This window comes from Pezoporus occidentalis, unplaced genomic scaffold (assembly GCF_034315485.1).
Source record: "Pezoporus occidentalis ecotype Australia unplaced genomic scaffold, CSIRO_AGI_Poc_V1 ctg136, whole genome shotgun sequence".
Lineage (NCBI taxonomy): Eukaryota > Metazoa > Chordata > Aves > Psittaciformes > Psittacidae > Pezoporus > Pezoporus occidentalis.
Window position 1 is genome coordinate 1,901,908 of NW_026913168.1, and position 18,498 is coordinate 1,920,405.

At 49.4% G+C, this 18,498-nt stretch overlaps 2 protein-coding genes and 1 long non-coding RNA gene across 7 annotated transcripts in view; 1 reads left to right on the forward strand and 2 right to left on the reverse strand.

Moving 5' to 3' along the window:
- Positions 1 to 7,382, reverse strand: part of TAF3 (TATA-box binding protein associated factor 3) — a 117,480-nt gene extending 110,098 nt beyond the window's left edge. Inside the window, exon 1 of one of the 3 annotated variants that reach the window (XM_062609324.1) lies at positions 7,083 to 7,382. In XM_062609324.1, the coding sequence (XP_062465308.1) occupies positions 7,083 to 7,248 (166 nt within the window). In that variant the 5' untranslated portion in view covers positions 7,249 to 7,382. Of the gene's footprint in view, positions 1 to 6,967; positions 7,022 to 7,082 lie in introns of those variants that run through there. The other 2 variants (XM_062609327.1, XM_062609325.1) reach the window with 2 other exon arrangements.
- LOC134158909 (uncharacterized) lies at positions 492 to 13,921 on the forward strand. Its single transcript, XR_009962949.1, has 2 exons — positions 492 to 774; positions 12,054 to 13,921. It is a non-coding gene; the product is annotated as an uncharacterized LOC134158909 (long non-coding RNA).
- ATP5F1C (ATP synthase F1 subunit gamma) lies at positions 10,570 to 18,487 on the reverse strand. Of its 3 annotated transcripts, XM_062609333.1 has the most exons (10): positions 18,388 to 18,487; positions 17,662 to 17,696; positions 16,609 to 16,740; positions 15,129 to 15,333; positions 14,786 to 14,929; positions 14,370 to 14,434; positions 13,582 to 13,737; positions 12,522 to 12,618; positions 11,216 to 11,257; positions 10,570 to 10,704 (listed from the first exon to the last, which is right to left on the reverse strand). In XM_062609333.1, the coding sequence occupies exons 1-9, from the start codon at positions 18,429 to 18,431 to the stop codon at positions 11,251 to 11,253; spliced, it is 885 nt and encodes a 294-aa protein (XP_062465317.1). In that variant the 5' UTR covers positions 18,432 to 18,487; the 3' UTR covers positions 10,570 to 10,704; positions 11,216 to 11,250. The 3 variants fall into 3 exon arrangements, with proteins under 3 accessions (XP_062465317.1, XP_062465318.1, XP_062465319.1); XM_062609334.1 differs by lacking the exon at positions 11,216 to 11,257; XM_062609335.1 differs by lacking the exons at positions 10,570 to 10,704; positions 11,216 to 11,257 and having other exon boundaries at positions 12,518 to 12,618.
- Between the last annotated feature and the right edge of the window lie 11 nt (positions 18,488 to 18,498).

Sequence of the window (18,498 nt, forward strand, 5' to 3'; positions counted from 1 at the left end):
GCTGGACCCGATGATCCTTATGGGTCCCTTCCATCTTAAGATACTCTATAATTCTATGTTAACATACCAATAAACTTCAGAAAAAGCAGACACACAATATGAAATTAAAGACCAACTTTGAAACTTTATTTCCTCAATCTAAGCCAATTTCAGCAGAAATTAATTAATTAAAATCACAGCATAGCCTCAATCACAGCACATGCTCAATTCTGAAAATTCAAGGAAAGGGTATTGAAAACCCTACTTCCAAATCCAACACACCCCAGAAGTAATTACCTGGTTTATTGTAAGAGCAGCCCTGCAGAGGAGGACTTGCAGGTGGTGGTCAATGAGAAACTAAGCATTGAGCCGGCTTCAGTGTGCGCTTGAGCACAGAAACCAACTGCACCCAGGGCAGCATCAAGAGGAGCGTAACCAGCAGGTCAAAGGAGGCGATCCTGCCCCTCTACTCTTGTGAGACCTCACTTGCAGTACTGTGAACAGTTCTGGTGTCCTCAACATGAAAAGGACATGGAGCTGTTGGAACAAGTCCAGAGGAGGCCACAGGGATGATCAGGGACTGGAGCACCTCCTGTATGAAGACAGGCTGAGAAAGTTGGGGCTGTTCAGCCTGGAGAAGAGAAGGCTGCGTGGAGACCTCAGAGCAGCTTCCAGTATCTGAAGGGGGCCTACAAGGATACTGGAGGGGGATTCTTCATCACAGACTGTAGTGATAGGACAATGGGTGATGGGTTCAAACTGAAACGGGATGTTCAGGTTGGATATAAGGAAGAAGTTCTTTACTGTGAGGCTGCCCAGAGAAGTGGTGAATGCTCCATCCCTGGTAGTGTTCAAGGCCAGGTTGGACAGACCCTTGGGTGACATGGTTTAGTGTGAGGTGTCCCTGCCCATGGCAGGGGGCTGGAACTTGATGATCTTAAGGTCCTTTCCAACTCAAAGCAGTCTATGATTCTATGATTACACTTCAAGTTTTAGCAGCAGATAACTAAATTTGTCCTGCTAAATTTGTCCTGAATTCCATGCTGAAATACACCCAGGTGCCCTCAGTGTTTACAGTGAAGTAGCTGCTACCTGGTTGTTTTTTAAAACAATGTGATAGAAAAATCAGGGTTTTAGGGGCTACAAACCATGACTTCCCTTCTCATCCCTCCCACGAACTGCAGCACCCACCTAAATAGCCTGGAAACTGAACTCTCTCCCTGGATGTGCCAAGTTAAAGCAAAACACAACATATTCTGCATGTCTATAATTAATCCAAGCTGCAGTCACTAAATTCATAGTGAATAAAGCAGAGACTGGGTTTTCTTCACAGGGAACTTCCCCAGTGTGAAAAACCCAAACAGACAAAATCCAGAGCACTTAACCCAAAGCAGCATCTGTGCCACCACCTCTATCAAAGCATGTGAAATGTGAGTGCAAACCCAAGCAGTACCTAACAGAACTTTCCCCTTTTCCCCTCTTGCTTAAAACAAACAACAGAAACATGGAACTCTGCTCCCAGAAACCACACAACCCCAGTTTGTTTTGTAGTTCAATACCTTAATGACACACTCCGAGATTGGTTTTCATATATTCTGTTTAAATCTTGGGCTAAAACCACGTGTGAAGCGTACAGCACATTCAACAGGCTTCCTCTTAGAAGCTTTGCAGCATAATACGGTGTACTTGAACAGGAAAGCCCTTATTTTCTCCCTTGTAAGTTCACTCTCTCCTCCACCCCCTCCAGTATTCAGAAGCATTTCATGGCATCAAACACATCTCAAACCAGCTTTGCAAATCCTTCTGCCTTCCCTTTGCAGCACTGAAGCTGCCATCAACTACAGCTCCTGCAAATGCAAAGGAACAAGAGCAGAAAAGTAATGAAAATCTTGACTTAGCTCTCCTAATGGGATGTAACAGCTGGAACAAAGATCTAACACAGCTGGGAAAGGCATCCTTTCCCTTTGCAGCGGAGGAGATGTGGGAATGGCAACGACATGCTTTTCAGAGCAACACCACTAGGGCTCGATTATGTCAAGAGTAAATCCATTCAGTTTCAAATACAAAGATTACGTCCCTCCAGCTGACAACTCTGCTAACTCAAACCCCACTGGTTTGACTCCGAGATAACACACTCACAATAAAGATGCTACAATTGGAATTTAATTAATTCTATTTATGCAAAACCATGGCAAAATTCAGCTCATTCATCCAGAGCTGGGTTTGGACAGGAACCTATCTGAGCAGCAAAAGGAAACAATCCTCATGAAGCAGGGAGACAGCAGCTGAGTATTAAAATGTCTTTTTACAAGCCTTTTAAAGAAAGAAGTACAGGAATCATTTTGAGAGAGGTAATACAAAAAATACCACATCACTGGCATGGAAACAGCACATCCCACTTCTCCTCCATGAAAAAGAGAAAAAAAAACCTGCTGTGATCCAGACTGGTTTGTGTTGGAAAGGGCCTTAAAGCCCATCCAGCTCCAACCCCTGCCATGTGCAGGGACCCTTCCACTAGAGCAGCTTGCTCCAAGCCCCTGTGTCCAACCTGGCCTTGAACACTGCCAGGGATGGGGCAGCCACAGCTTCTCTGGGCACCCTGTGCCAGTGCCTCAGCACCCTCACAGGGAAGAGCTTCTGCCTAAGAGCTCAGCTCAGTCTCCCCTCTGGCAGGTTAAAGCCATTCCCCTTGGCCTGTCCCTACATCCCTTGTCCCAAGCCCCTCTCCAGCTTTCCTGCAGCCCCTTTAGGCACTGGAGCTGCTCTAAGGTCTTCCCTTCAGGAGCCTTCTCTTCCCCAGGCTGACCCAGCCCAGCTCTCTCAGCCTGTGATATTTCCTTATTCATTCACAGAGGGAGAAAACTCCTCACCCCACTTTCAGTAAGCTCACCCAAAGTCAGAGAATGATGCCTTAGTTCTATACACTTTGAATTCCTCAAGCACTGAATTATCACCACCTCTGTATCTTTTCCTCCCTATACTATAAACATTATGGCCCTGAGCCCCCTGTGGTAGAGGCAGCGGAGCTCCAGTGACAACGCTACTCCACAACTCATCTCCTGCATAAGTAGTGACCCAGTTACAGAAGCGTCTTCCCCAGTATTGGTACTGACCATATCAAAGGCTGTATCAGCTCTGACCAAGCCTAGGGTAGCTCCTTTTCCACCCCAGAATTCAGTTCTCCCAAACTCTGTTGTTCCCTTTAACTGTTTTGCAGATCATTCCTGTCTGGATGGAGATACAGACTTCAGAGGTGCTGCTGGGTGACAAAGGTTAATACCTTTGTCATTTCCAGACAGCTTACACACAGCTTTACATCTAGCTAGCCCTCAAATTTGGGAAAAGCTCGGACAAGGAAACCTATTCAACCAGGAATTAAAATCCAAGGAGTTTGCAGCAATATCACCAAGTCCTTCCTCAGATCAGTTCCACTCAATTCTTCCTGAACTGCTGAAGCAGAGGCAGGTCCAGGTATCGGGTACATCCAGCTCATCACGGCTTTATCAGGGATCACCACAGCAGTGAGAACTCCTGCATCAGAGAAGGGATACGACCACAAGCAGCAGCACCTTCAGGTACACCTGTGCCAATCTTTGCTCCTCACACTCTCCAAACTCACTCCTGCATGGGAAGCTGACACCTCCGGCATTGAGAGTCTCTCTGGCCTTAAGGCTGCATCCACCACTGGCTGACAGCAGCAATCCTCTGGTACTCATCTGTGACCGACACTTCCATGAGCACAGCTACATCAGCATGGGCAGAATTGCTGCCAGACTTTTCCACCGAGAGCCCTGATACCTCTCCCATCAGCTCCTGCAGTCCCCGGCACATTCTCTGAACACCTACAGTAGCCCCCAGTCCACCACCAGTGTGTCACCTCCTCCTCACCCAGTACTTCAGGCGAGCAATCACATTTTCCACCTCAACTCCAATCCCTGCTTCCTCTAAACACCTTCCCTGCTGCCAGACCCAGCCACCTAGGGGCTCTCCAGGACTTCCCCCTCCACAAGTACACTCACACACATGAAAAAGTGGCAGTCCACAACCCCACAGCACCCCAAAAGGGAGGGGGAATGTGTCCCTCTTGGCACAGGAGGCACAACCAGCCATGTTTCTCTGTGTACACGCAGCCTACACCCCCACTCTCCCCCGCCTCTCCACTATGTGCATCCCTCTTCCTTAATCTCCCCCCAAATATAGATCCAGCAGCAGTGCTGGCAGCCCTACAGAATGGTTCAGGCTGGAAAGGACCTTAAGTTCCAGCTCCTGCCATGGGCAGGGCCATCTCACGCTAGACCATGCTGACCAAGCCCCGTCCAACCTGACCTTGAACACTGCCAGGGATGGGGCAGCTGCAGCTTCTCTGGGCACCCTGTGCCAGCACCTCAGCACGCTCACAGGGAAGAGCTTCTGCCTCATATTTAACCTGAGCTTCCTCTCTTTCAGTCTGAACCCACCACCCCTTGTCCTATCACTACAACCCCTGATGAAGAGTCCCTCTCCAGCATCCTTGTAGATTACCTTCACGGTCCCTCAGACTCTTCTCAGCTCCTCTTCTCCAGGCTGAACAGCCCCAACCTTCTCAGCCTGTCTTCATATGGGAGGTGCTTCAACCCCTGATCATCCTCATGACCTCCTCTGGACTTGCTCCAACAGCTCCACGTCCTTCTTATGTTGAGGACACCAGAACTGCACACACGTCGTTGATGTCCTCTCCATGTTACACGCTCCCTGTCCCATATGCAGGGCAGCAAAGGCCTCCACACACAGACCCACAATCCCCCAGCCACACTGATAGCCTGAGCCTTGTTCCCTCATCCCACTGTATCCAGACCTAGCAAGGACCCTGACAAACTCTTTTCCCCCATACTGCCACTTCCCCACACCTTCCCTGACCCGAAAGGAGAGCAGCACCCCCTTTCTGACATGCCCACACCAGCAGACCCCTACCACCATCCTATTCTCTGACCCAGACAGCAATTGGACACCCCATCCTCCTGCACCCCATATCTGCAGGTACCAGCATTTATCCATCCCCCTCAGCACCTCCACTGCAGGGATGCAGACAACCCCAACGGACACATCCTCTGTCACACTGCCAGGCCCAGCAGCACTTGCTGCCCCTTTGCCATCCACACACACACACACACTCTCCATGCTCCTATATGACCCAGCCAGCCGTCCTCACAGTAACTCCCAGACCTCTCCCCCTTCCACGCTCCCACCCCAGCTCAGCCTCATCCCAAATCCAGTGAGGCCCCAAGCATCACTCCCAGCTCCTTCTGCACAGCGTATCCAGCCAAACCTCTTCCACTGCATCCACACAAGGACACTTACACCTCATGCTATGTCCACTAAAATGATCCCCCATCCCTCCCATTCTGCATTCACATACTCCACACCTCCCACATGCAGCCCCATCACCCTCCTACATCCTGTGAATTACAGCTCTACCTCTTCCAAAATACACTCTAGAGCATCCCTGCCTTCACACACTGCAGACCCACGTCCCCTTTATGCATGTTTATGATCTTAAGGTCCTTTCCAGCCCTAGCTATTCTATGATTCCATGCTCCCAGCCCCATGGTACTAGCACTTCCCCCTGTACGCACAATCCCCAGCCTCACAGAGATCCCATACTGACCTGGTACACATCAATCCCTGACCACAGTCCTCTGCCCACCCCATACACATGTATACCTGACACCAGGCACCACAGCCCCACATCATCCCTCTGCACATACATCCCTGCCCCACAGAGCACGGTACATGTGCATCCCCACACTTCCTCTTACACACAGGCACCTCCAGCCCCACAAACCACCCCCCCATACACATATACGTGTATATATACCTAACCCAAAGCACTATAGCAACAGCATTTCCAGCCACATCTCTCCCCACGGAGGTGACTCCCCTTCCCCAAGTACACCTCTCAGACCCCATGCACTGCAGCTCCACCTCTTCACTCCTTACACGCACCCCAGCCACACACAGCACAGCCCCAGCCATGAGGTTAAAACCTCCCCACGGAGGTTACTCCCCTTCCCCAAGTACACCTCTCAGACCCCATGCACTGCAGCTCCACCTCTTCACTCCTTACACGCACCCCAGCCACACACAGCACAGCCCCAGCCATGAGGTTAACACCTCCCCACCCTGTCACCCTGTACACCCAGCCCAACCCTTGCACCCTACAGCCTCGGCACTTACCCTTGTACCAACACTGCGAATCCTATACTTCCATGCCACAGCCTCCTCAGCATTGCCCCCACGGCACAGACCATCACCCAGAAGTAAGCCAGGACAACACAGCAGCAGCAGCACATCCTCCCAGGCATGCAAAGGGGCTGGCTGCCCCTTCTCCCCACCTAGTACACTCCTCTTCCATATCCAGAACACTACAGCCCAAGCAGCAGGGCCAAGAGCCCCATCTCCCCCCTCCTGTACACATGCACCCTGGTACCCTGTAGTCTATAGACAGAGAAAGGGAAAGCAGCAGCCCCATCTCCTCAGGCCCACTGCCCCACAGCCCATCTCTCCCTCACAGCAGGGCCCCCATGCACCAGCACTGCCCCATATCTCCCTTCCCATCCTCTCTGTCCTCCACACTGCTCCACAGCCCAATTCCCCTTCACCATCCCCACATCCCACCTCCCCAAGGCCCCCTGCACTGGCTCACCACTTCAACTCCCCCATCTACACCTCACATGCACTGCCCCACAACCCATCTCTCTACATGTCCCCAGCTTGGGTTCTCCCACTCCCCATGCCCACATCTCCAGCTCACACCACTTCCCCTCACTCTCTCTACAGAGCTGCCCCACAGCCCGCCTCCACATACCGCAACACTGCCCCACAGCCCCCAGCGCTGCCCAAAGCCCACACCTCCATGTACATCTCCTCCTACAACGCACTGTCCTGCCTCTCACAGCTGCCCTCCACAGTCCGCCTCCCCTCACAGAAGGGCCTCATGGAGGGCACTTACAGAGCTCGCTCCCCCCAGAGCCCTCCTCAGGCACAGCCACCCCTCACCGGCTCCCCACGACCGCGTCCACCCCCAGCGCACCCCCGCTCTCCCCACACCCCAGCCCCTCACTCACAGAGCTCGCAGTAGCGGTGGCAGCCCCGGCCCAGCCCCTGCAGGTACCGCTGCAGCACGTCGGTGAGCAGGTCGCAGGCCGAAACTTGCACCGAATCCCACCCCAGCGCCTGGCAGATCTGCGCCACCGACACCCGCAGCAGCCACCACGAGTAGGTCTCGCACATGCCGGCTCGGCTCAGCGCGCCCCGGGCCCGCCGCCCGCCCTGGGCCGGGAGGGCCGCGGGTGCCTCACGCACTGCCCGCCGCCGCCGCCGCCATCTTGGCGCCGTTGCACCTCCCCGCCTCCCGCCACAGGCCGCGCCGCTCCAGCGCCGAGCGCATCGAGCGGGGAGCGGAGCGCCGAGCGCATCGAGCGCGGCTGCGGTGCCGCTGGTGGCGGCGGTGAAGAACCGGCCCCGTCCATGAACCGGCCCGCTCCGGAAAACCACCGAAACCGGGTGTTTTCTGGCAGCAGCGGCGGGAGGTGAGGCTGGCGGCGGGAGGGCTTCCGGGGCGCTGCGGGCTGCGGCCCTGGGCTGGGCTTCCCCGCGGCCCCGTGAGGCGCTGCCGCCGGCGCATCATTTGAACAGGCGGCGGGGCCGGGAGGGACCGGCCGCAAGGGGCACTGAGCGCTCCCGGAGCGTGCTTCGCCCCTTCCCCGTTCCGGCGGATGGAGGGGGCAGATGTGAGCCCTCAGCAGCGCGGGGGTTCACGGAACTGTGGCGTTTAACACATCCTCCGGCAGTGCGAGCCCACAGACACCAGCTCCTCACTGCCAGGACCTCAACACCGAGTCGTTTAGGTGAGGCCCTTTAATAACGCTTTTCAGTTCGGAGGTGGTGTTTTTGGGTCCCCCTGCGTCACTATATGGCCTCACCACATGTGTTCCATATATGTCATGTATGGCAAATGCCTCAGGTTTGCTGTGGAGCCGCCGGCTGTGCAACGTGGAAGCGAAGGATTAAGCCTACGCTGTGAGGAACTGGAATCCGAAGCCCAGCCTGGTTTGTGTTGGAAGGGACCTTAAAGCTCCTCCAGCTCCAACCCTTGCCACGGGCAGGGACCCCTTCCACTGGAGCAGCTTCCTCCAAGCCCCTGTGTCCAGCCTGGCCTTGAACACTGCCAGGGATGGGGCAGCCACAGCTTCTCTGGGCACCCTGTGCCAGCGCCTCAGCACCCTCACAGGGAAGAGCTTCTGCCTAAGAGCTCATCTCAGTCTCCCCTTGGGCAGGTTCAAGCCATTCCCCTTGGCCTGTCCCTACATCCCTTGTCCCAAGCCCCTCTCCAGCTTTCCTGCAGCCCCTTCAGGCACTGGAGCTGCTCTCAGGTCTCCCCTTCAGGAGCCTTCTCTTCTCCAGGCTGCCCCAGCCCAGCTCTCTCAGCCTGGCTCCAGAGCAGAGCTGCTCCAGCCCTCGCAGCAGTTCCATGGCCTGCTCTGGACTCACTCCATCAGCTCCAGGTCCCTCTTCTGCTGGGGGCTACAGATACAGCAAAATTGGCAGCAATAAAGTGTTTATGAGTGAATTGTTTATTTGGGAAAAAAACTCCAAGCAGAGAAAAGGTGAAACTATGGTGGCAAAAGGGAGGATCCAGAAACAAAGGTAATGGTTAGGGAGTGGTGTGGGAGTTAGAATGAGGAGCAGCAGGGCTGTTAACTCAGTGCTGGCTGAGCATACACTAATGGCAATTCTGTGTAACTAATCAGGGTGTGAAGGACACAATTGTAAATAATAGCAGCCTATTGTTAGGAGGTAATTAATTCACAAGTTAGCTCTTTGATTTCTTAGACCATTACTAGTGTGCCGATTAGTCAGTAAACAGCCTTGTCTCTTCTATCAGTTACACCTCAAGTTTGAAACCTGTAGAGAAGGGACCTGGACCCATGCCCAGTCCTGTTGCTGGTCAGGGCAGGTGGATGTTCTTTACTCGCTCTCTTCAGTCCATAGGGAAGCTTTGGGTAGGTCTGAACTGGCATCACCTTTCCCATCTTAGAAATGGGGTTCCTTCTTTCTAAATTGGAAAGACATGGATTTGACAGTTGGACTTTGGTGGATGAGGAATTAGTTGGGTGGTCATATCCAGAGGATAGTGGTCAAGAGCTCAGCGCGCAGATGGAGACTGGTGTGGAAGTGAGGAACACTGAGGTCGTGTTCCTCAGGGGTCCATGTTGGGACCAGCACTGTTTATCAGTGACATGGACAGTGGGATTGAGTGCACTTTCAGCAAGTGTGCTGACAACATCAAGCTGTGCGGCTTAGTTGATATGCTGGAGAGAAAGGAACAGGATCCAGAGGGACCTGGACAGGCTGGAGAGTTGGAACTGTGCAACCTCCTGAAGTTCAACAAGGCCAAATGCAAGGTCCTGCACATGGGTTAGGGCAATTCCAAGCACAACTACAGGCTGGAGGAGACTTAATTGAAAGCATCCATGGGGAGAAAGACTTGGAGATGTTAGTTGATGAAAGGCTCCCCATGACCCAGCAGTGTGCATCTGAGCTCAGAAACCAACCATGTCCTGGGCTGCATCCCCAGTGTGAGCAGCAGGTTGAGGGAGGGGATTCCTTCCCTCTACCCTGCTCTGACGAGACCCTCCTTGCAGTCCTGTGTCCAGCTCTGGGACCCCAGGCACAAGGTCGTTGACCTCTTGGAGTGAGTCTGAGGGGGCCACAAAGATGCTTCATAGCTGCAACACCTCTGCTCTGGAGCCAGGCTGAGAGAGCTGGGCTTGTTCAGCCTGGAGAAGGCCGTTGGAGACCCTGGCCCCATCCCTGGCAGTGTTCAAGGCTAGGCTGGATGGGGCTTGGAGCAACCTGCTCTAGTAGAAAGTGTCCCAGGGGGTTGGGACTGGATGAACTTTAAGGTCCCTGCCAACTCAAAAGAGCCTGTGACTCCATAAATGTACCACAGAGGCAGGTGTAAGCAGTCACCTCCTTCCTCAGTCTGCTACTGGACTAAGTTGGACTTCAGTCAGCTGGTCTAGAAACCAAACAGTTAAGTGCTGAACTTGGTTAATGAGTTTCCTTAGAGGCAACTTGTTGGCTTAACAAAGTGATGTCTTGGTGATACCCTGCAGCATTTGCACATGTGAATAAGGGAAACAGTACGAGTATCCTGGGGTGGGATTCAGGGAAATGAGAGGCTGTTCTGGAGGATATATATTCTAAACACTGAGATGACTCATAGAATCAGATCTGTTCACTTGAGAATACGAACATCTACAAATGGTAGTAATGAGAGAAACACCAGTGTTCCAACTGCATGATGCAGAGGCTATTCCTGTCTCCTCCAGCACACAATATTATGTGCATAACAAACCAACACTTAGAAGCACAAGGTGAAGGAGGGTGAGCACTACTCTTCCAAAGAAACACCCACTTACATGTTTTACATGCCAGGTACATTACAAAATACAGAGCACAGCCTTTAGAAATGAAGTTTCAATGCACACCTCCATCAAAACCAGACTTAGACACCAAGAGTGTTTGCTCCACGAACAGCCAAGAGGATTTTGTCTCATGTAGGTGGTTTATTGTAAGAATTTACAGATTTCTGGCTTTCCCATTTCTTCACAAAAGAAGAGCAGTTTCATTACCACAGACATGGGCAGGTTAAACCATATGCTCAGAAAAGCTCTTCTTCACCTGTAAGGAAAGTGGAAGCAAATTAAACTCCTTCCATTTATTCAATCACTTAATACTTTTATCTCCTCCAATCTGAATACTTCATTAATATTCTTTCCACCTTCCCCCAATTCTTTATCAAGTCAATTTTTCCCTTAAGTTTTAAATTTGGAATATACTTATTTTAACTTCAGAAACCTGTTCAGATTTTTATATACAGACATTTTTAAGTCATTGCATAATGTCAGGCCACTATTAAAACATTAAAAAAAGTAACTGAAAACTAACCAGAAAGAAATAAAACCAGCACAGAAAATCCTGTCAAATGGTTTAGTATCATGGAAGTGTATTGCTTAAGATTACTGATGCTTCAGTACTTCTTGTTCAGAGTCAAAGAGGCAGCAGGAGCTTTCCCAGCTCTTTGGGAAGAGAAGTTTGGCTGACCAACACAACACCGCTGAATTCCAGCCTCCTCATTTGACTTGGGGATTTTCTGTGCTGATCTAAACCACAATCTATTTTGTCACTTTACCTCTTGGATTTGGCTGAACCGCTTTGTTTTTCCGATTAATCCCTGGTTATGGTATTATGAGAGAAAACAGAACAAGCAGGTTAGGAAGCAACTCATGCAAATTCAGGCAAAATGATACATTTATGACCACAAATGTATTGTGAGGAGCACAATACAGCAGCTAACTGCTGCATGGTCAGTATTCCATGGTAGGTATTCCAAGCATTTTGTAAACAGGCAGGGCATTAACCCATCTATTTGCACCTAAATACAGCACAGATTAACTCTAAGGTCATACACATTGGACAGATGTGGTTACAACTTGTGGGCCAAGCCCACACGTTTGTAACCTGCAGTACACACAGTCACAAAGCTTTTCTCAGGGAAATAAGCAAAATACTCAGCTTAAAAGTATAGAATACACATTTTGTAGCAAGAGACTCTTGAATTCCCTCCTTCTTCCAATCCCACCCCTAAACTCTCTGCTTTTGAACACTGCCACAGGCTGACTGAGCTAAAATGCAAAGTTTCAGTCACCCACGTTGTTCTCCCCCACCCAACTCTGCTGGGCTGCCTGGGAAAAGTAGGAAAAGTCCAGGTAGAGGGGGGAATTCACTGGGAGCCAAAAAGGAGGAACAAACACTGGCTGGAGCACCTCCTGTATGAAGACAGGCTGAGAATGTTGGGGCTGTTCAGCCTGGAGAAGAGAAGCTGCATGGAGACCTCAGAGCAGCCTTCCAGTATCTGAAGGGGGGCTACAAGGATGCTGCAGAAGGACTCTTCATCAGGGAGCGACAGGACAAGAGGTGATGGGTTCAAACTGAAACAGGGGAAGTTCAGGTTGGATACAAGGACAAAGCTCTTTACTGTGAGGGTGGTGAGGCACTGGCAAAGGCTGCCCGAAGAAGTCGTAAATGCTCCATCCCTGGCAGTGTTCAAGGCCAGGTTGGACAGAGCTTTTGGGTGATAGGATCTAGTGTAAGATGTCTCTGCCTATGGCAGAACGGTTGGAACTGGATGATCTTAAGGTCCTTTCCAACCCTTGGAACCCAATTGTATGATTTTATGTTCAAACAAGGGTGTGTGTTGAGGCTAAAGATCTACCAGTGTTTTAAACTTAATCTGGCCAAACCAAGCCTGCCAAACTTCACACTTGTTAGTAGAACTGCACAAGCTAGAAAACTCAAGACTCATGCCATGGATTGCCTTCCCTTCAGTGTTACGACCTGCATGCCCTAACCTTCCCTGTTCACCTGCCTGAAGCAGGACACACACACATTCCATGATGTTGCAACCACTCCTGTTTTACGTTTCCACAGGTACTCACAGAGCAGCAGCACCAGAGATGATCTCAATAAGCTCCTTGGTAATGACGGCTTGGCGGGTACGGTTGAAAGTCAAGGTCAGTTTGTCAATCATTTCAGCTAGGAAAAATCAAGATTGGGATTTAAGGATGCAGTAACTATTTAAATACAGATAGGGAGAAGGTGTATGAAGGTGTTATGAAGTAGTCTTATAAATCCATGAAGGCAGTGAAGAGGCTTACTGCACTTTTCATTTTTTCTCCTATAGATAACACTCAATTTAGAAACTTGGCAATTTGGCTTGAAACATCAGAGTTAAACATCTGAAGAATATCTGATGGATAGTAAACACCATGGTATGACACAGCTTATTTTAACATAAGCATGCATTATTTGCCTTTAAATTAGATTTTACTGTCAATTAACTACATTGGGATTTCCTTCAAGTTACTGTGGCTTTGGCAAAAGGAAACAGATCTTTCTGAAGTGTTATTTCTGCATTTGTTTTTCTTGTAAACACAGGAGATATCACCTCTCTGTCAAGATAAGGCTGTCAGCAGAGAGCCACACATACAGTTCCAGATAGCCCAACTGCTCATCACACCAGCTCCGCTTGGTCATGAGTGTCCTTCAGGCAACACTGCCCTTCTTAAAGCTGAAATCTTCTCACAGCATGCCACATTAAAAGCTGTCTCCCACTAATACCAAATGCATACACCATGCTGCACCCAGCCTGGACACCTTCCAAGGAATACTTGTGAGAAGGACACAGAGCTGTTGGAGCAAGTCTAGAGGAAGCCATGAGGATGATCAGGGGCTGGAGCACCTCCCGTATGGAGACAGGCTGAGAACATTGGCACTGTTCAGCCTCGAGAAGAGAAGCGGTGTGAAGACCTCAGAGCAGCCTTCCAGCATCTGAAGGGGGCCTACAAGGATGCTCGCTCAAAGACTGACTCAAAATGGAACTGAGAGAAGAAACCAGCTAGTTTCTTACTATTTTGTACGCAAAGAATTATACAAAAGGAGGTCAGTACTCTCATGCCAAACTCCTGAAGTCGTGGGAGACCCATAGTGTGGACTTACAAGCATTCTTGCTAGCGTTGTCCATAGCAGTCATCCTAGCACTCTGCTCGCTGGTGGTGGATTCTTTCAGTGAGTAGTAGAGAATATTTGCTAGTGTAAATTCCTGGTAGTTTCTCAACACATCAGCATCAATATCATCATAGATACTTAGGCTTTCTGTAAAATAGGGAAGAGCAGATTGAAAGCAAGCTGAGATACACTACTTCTAGCAAAACAATACAACACCATGCAAAAGGCTGCTAGGCCAGCCTGCTTCTCTACTTCAGGCAATCCAGAGGGATCTTCTCCACACATTCTGTGTACTTTCATATTCTCTTTGCTATTAAAATTTTTGTTAAGTTTTTTATGTGGTTTAATTTAGTTTAATACTCAGAAAATCAGATTCTGACCAAGGCCAAATACATGACTGACACATTATGTTTAATCTTCCCATGCAGTGCTGCAGAAACATTTTGGGGTGTTTTTACTGAGTTAGTGCAAAGTCACTACAGTGCTGAAAACACTGGAACCGACAGAGTTCTGCATATGCACAATTCTTGCTTGAGAAAGAATCTCAAACCAAGATTAGTACAACCTTTCATTTTAACCTCACAGCACCTTAGTAAGTCAGCTCTGGGCTGCCAAGATAATACAATTTGTTCAACTTATACTACATGCATTGTATAATTAATACTATATCCATTACACACACCTATTATTAATACCAATTATTAATATCATATTCCCATGTTCAGAGTACTCTCTCTGTGATTTATCACTTAACTGCTGGTTTCTAGTTCACTACTTACCAGAACCAGCAACTGTTTCAAAGGAGAAGATTGGTTTTTCATCAGTCTTGTAGGAGATGACAGACCTGGATAAAAACAGCATCTTCAGTTCAACTGATCCTAAATGGAGAGCTTAAAATCGAATCAGGAGAGGCAGCTTCTGCACCCCCAGTTCCACAAAGTTCTGTGATAATCCTGATGAAGAGATCTCAGAAACAACATTGATATAACATGCTGACTGTAAATGTAATGTAAAAAGAGAATTCCGCTCCCAGCTCTCACAAAACAACAACCAACAGCTCTTCACACACAAAAAGCACTCACTCAAGAAATAAACATGACAAGTCAGCCAGTTTTCATATTATTTCATCAGGCCAATGTGCTCTCTGAAGCCTTCTACCCAATGTTTTTCCAGTGCAGTCCCAATTTAATCTTACCTGAACCGATTGTAGATGACTGAACCCTCATCAAATTCATAGCCAGAGTTTAACAGCTCCAATGCAATGGCTGAGGCATCTCCAAAGCTTGGAGGTCTCCGTCCCACCTCTTTGAATGTCAGCAGGAAGTAATTGCCATGTGTCCTGCAGGAACATCAGATCTGTCTTAGAAGCAAGTGGATGCTCTAATGTACAACATGTGGTAGCAAGATTTACTTCCATTAAATACAATCTCCTCTGAATGCCACACAGCTTTCTAAGAAGTCTTGACATTTCTACCACAGAATACAAATAAAACCACCAAACCAAACTCTTCTGGGGGTTTGGGACCCATCCTTTTTACCTCTGAAGGAGGCCTCTGATCTTGTCACCAACTCCAACCACCATAACTTCTTTTCCTGCGTTTGAGAGGTTGGTAATCTCATTCTTCAAAGTTTTAGCAATAGATGTATGGATAGCACCACACAGGCCTCGGTCAGAGGACACACCAATAAGGAGGTGCTTCTTCTTGTCCTCAGGTGCCTTTATTTCTGCTTTCTCATAGAGAGCTAGAAAAGAAAAGATGGTTAAGTTTTTAAGGGTGCCAAGAAGCAAACAGGTCACAGCAAAACACCTCTGAATTATTCTAATTAAAACCATTTCTAAAGGGGCTCCAAATCTCAGTCAGATGAATTTTATCTCCCTCACATTCATTCAGGTTTGCACATGACCTGACCAGAGGTGACAGTTCAAAACCAGCCATGTTTCTGACTGGGTATCACACAACCCATGTCACGACTTAGTTAAGGTCACTGTGTTGAGACCAGTGCATCAGAAGCATGTGCAGACCTGGAGTTCAGAAGTAAGCCAGATACTCTGAGCTGTGGTGCTCTAATAAGTGACAAAACCAACCATGCAACCACCCAAAGTTAAAAACATAATCAGAAATCATCATGATTTGGGGATGAGTTAATAATGCTTGGAGGAGAGTGGCTGGAGAGCTGCTTGGTGGAAAAGGCCCTAGGGGTGCTGACTGACAGAGGTGAACATGAGCAAGCTTATGCCCAGGCAGTCAAGAAGGCCAATGGCATCCTGGCCTGTATCAGCAGTAGTATGGCCAACAACAGGGACTGTGCCCCTGTACTGGGCACTGGTGAGGCTGCACCTTGAATCCTGTGTTCAGTTCTGGGCCCCTCACTACTAGAGGGGCATTGAGGTGCTGGAGCGGAGGCAGAGAAGGGCAATGGAGCTGGTGCAAGGCCTGGAGCACAAGTGTAATCAGGAAGGGCTGAGGGACCTTGGGGGGGTTTAGTCTGGAGAAGAGAAGGCTCAGGGGGACCTTATCACTCTCCACAATTATGTGCAAGGAGGAAGGAGTCAGGAGGAATCTGGTCTCTGCTCCCAAGGAACAAGGGATGGCACAAGAGGAAACGACCTCAAGCTGCACCAGGGCAGGTTTAGATGAAGCTGAGGAACAATTCCTGCCCCAGAGGGTGCTCAGGCATTGGAACAGGCTGCCCAGGGCAGGGCTGCAGGCACCGTCCCTGCAAGTGCTCACACACCGTGGAGATGAGGCCTCAGTGCCATGGGTTAGTGGTGGCCTTGGCAGTGCTGGGGAATGGTTGGACTGGATGAGCTTAAACGGTTGATTCTATGATTCTGTGAATTTCACATTAGAACTCTAAAAATTCACTTTCTGTTAACTACTTATAAGGAATGCTCAGGGTGGCCTAGAGATGCAAACCCTTTTGGGAAAAAACTACTGAAAGGTTAAAAGTCTAGGCCTTTCATCACCCCCATGAAAACCTTTTTCTTCTGCTCCCATAGCACCAGTCTTCTCTCACCCAGTGCTCCCATTCCATAGATCCTGGCAGGCTTCAGCTCCCTCTCAGCTCTTGCGTATTTTGCTGCAGAAACCATCTTCATGGACTTTGTAATTTTCTGAATGTTCTTGATAGACTTCAAACGCCTGGTAACTACAAGGTTAAGAGTTGAAGGTCATGGGCTATACTTATACTGGGTATAAGGACATCATAGCCAAGCAATCAAATGCTAGCAATCGCCATTCAAAAGTATCTGGCCACGTTCCCCATAGAAGAAAAAGTAAATAAACAATGCACAAATAAACCTCAATAAAGACCTTAGTATTTACAGTAAGAAAGCCGTAAGAGAGTCATCTGGCTAACCCAAATGCATCTTTACAATGGATATGTTTTTCCTCCAGAGATAAGTGTCATTTAATAGTTAGCCCAACATATTCTCTTTCCTTCCACTTCTACCTGTTTCACAAATGTATCATTTGAGGAGCACTGTCATCTTTTTCCCAGATGACAAGGACAGGAAACAAACAAGCAAGACGCCATAGTATGAAGATTCAGAATAAACTTCCTCCTCTGCTTAGACTGTGGCAAAATGACACTCACAGAAATACTGATGCAGAAAAGAAAGCAAAACAGGTGTTCTACTGACAAGCACAATTCCAAGGCAATATCCCTGTAAAAGAACCTATGAAGAACAGCTAAATGAAGTATTATCCCATTCAGTCAACCTTTTTTTCCCTCCAAATGCTGCTTAAAAGGACAAGCAAATAAACATAAGAAACATTAATTCTTAAAGGTGACCAAAATGCAGTTTAGCACAGGGGACAAGGTTATTTTGTGAACAAAAAGGTTTGCTTGTGTAAAACTATACTGTTTGCTGAAATGCCACTTCAGTCACTGCTAAAACCTTTTAGAGCAATGCCTTTTCTGAAGGACATTTGTTCAATACCAGACATGCTCATGGATCAACATTATGGTGTATCACAATGAATTTATTCAACAGATAACTTGTATTTTAACTTCGGGCTTTCCTGCAACACTTCCCCTCTCTCAGAAGCAAACAAAACCAGTACTCACTGTCTTTCAGAGTTGCCATATTCCTGACTTGCCCCCTGAAAATGAATAGGAGAGATATTAGGATAGTTCACTGGTCCTGCAGCAAACCAACCCCTGCCAAGGGCAGGTGCCTTCGAGAGGGATGAAACCTTTAGAGCTGCTGCTTCTTAGAAAGCACCTATGGCAATGACAAGCTGCTCTAAGCCGTGCATTGCACACATGGCTTCCATCCTTCTCCTCACCTTCTACATCATTTCGTGCATTACTACTGCCTCAAGCACAGTGTAAACGAGGGCCAGCTAACAGGGCATCAAAAGGGTACATGAACTGGGTTTATTAACGATTAAAACGAAGCAGAGACGGAAGCAGCACTTCCCGACAGAAGCAGGGTCTCCTTGCACACCCCGTCACACACGGCGCCGTCCTTTCACCCTTCCTGCCCCCACACATCCCCTTTCCCTGCCATCGCCCGCCTCCCCTCGCCCACCGGCAGAGCTGCGGCTGGGCACGGGCACGGCTCCGTCCCCCGCAGGCCACTGGGGAGCCCGTTCGCCCTCACCCTCACCGCCACCGCTCCTCCCGCCACACCGGAGCCCACAGACACCTCAGGGGCAACCCCGCCGCCCCCGGCCGAGGGAAGCCTCACCCCTCACCCCCCAAGGCCGCTCCGCCGCCGCTACCGCCGCTACAACCACTACCGGAACGCACCGCACGTCCCCACAAAGCCCTTCGCACCCCTCCCGTTACCATTGCGGCTGGTAAAGCGCGACCGCAGCCCCGCGGGCGAACATGGCGGCGCCTTCCCCACAGCCCCGATGAAGGTCAGCGGCCGCGCAGCCGCGCCGGGAGGGGGCGGTA

Excerpts from the sequence above, each read along its gene's own strand:
- ATP5F1C (XM_062609333.1), bottom strand. The coding sequence starts at position 18,431 with ATGTTCGCCCGCGGGGCTGCGGTCGCGCTTTACCAGCCGCAATG. Across the intron at positions 15,334-16,608 it reads CTATGGAATGGGAGCACTGG|CTCTCTATGAGAAAGCAGAA; the intron begins GTGAGAGAAGAC and ends TTTCTTTTCTAG. Across the intron at positions 14,930-15,128 it reads ATCAGAGGCCTCCTTCAGAG|GACACATGGCAATTACTTCC; the intron begins GTAAAAAGGATG and ends ATGTTCCTGCAG.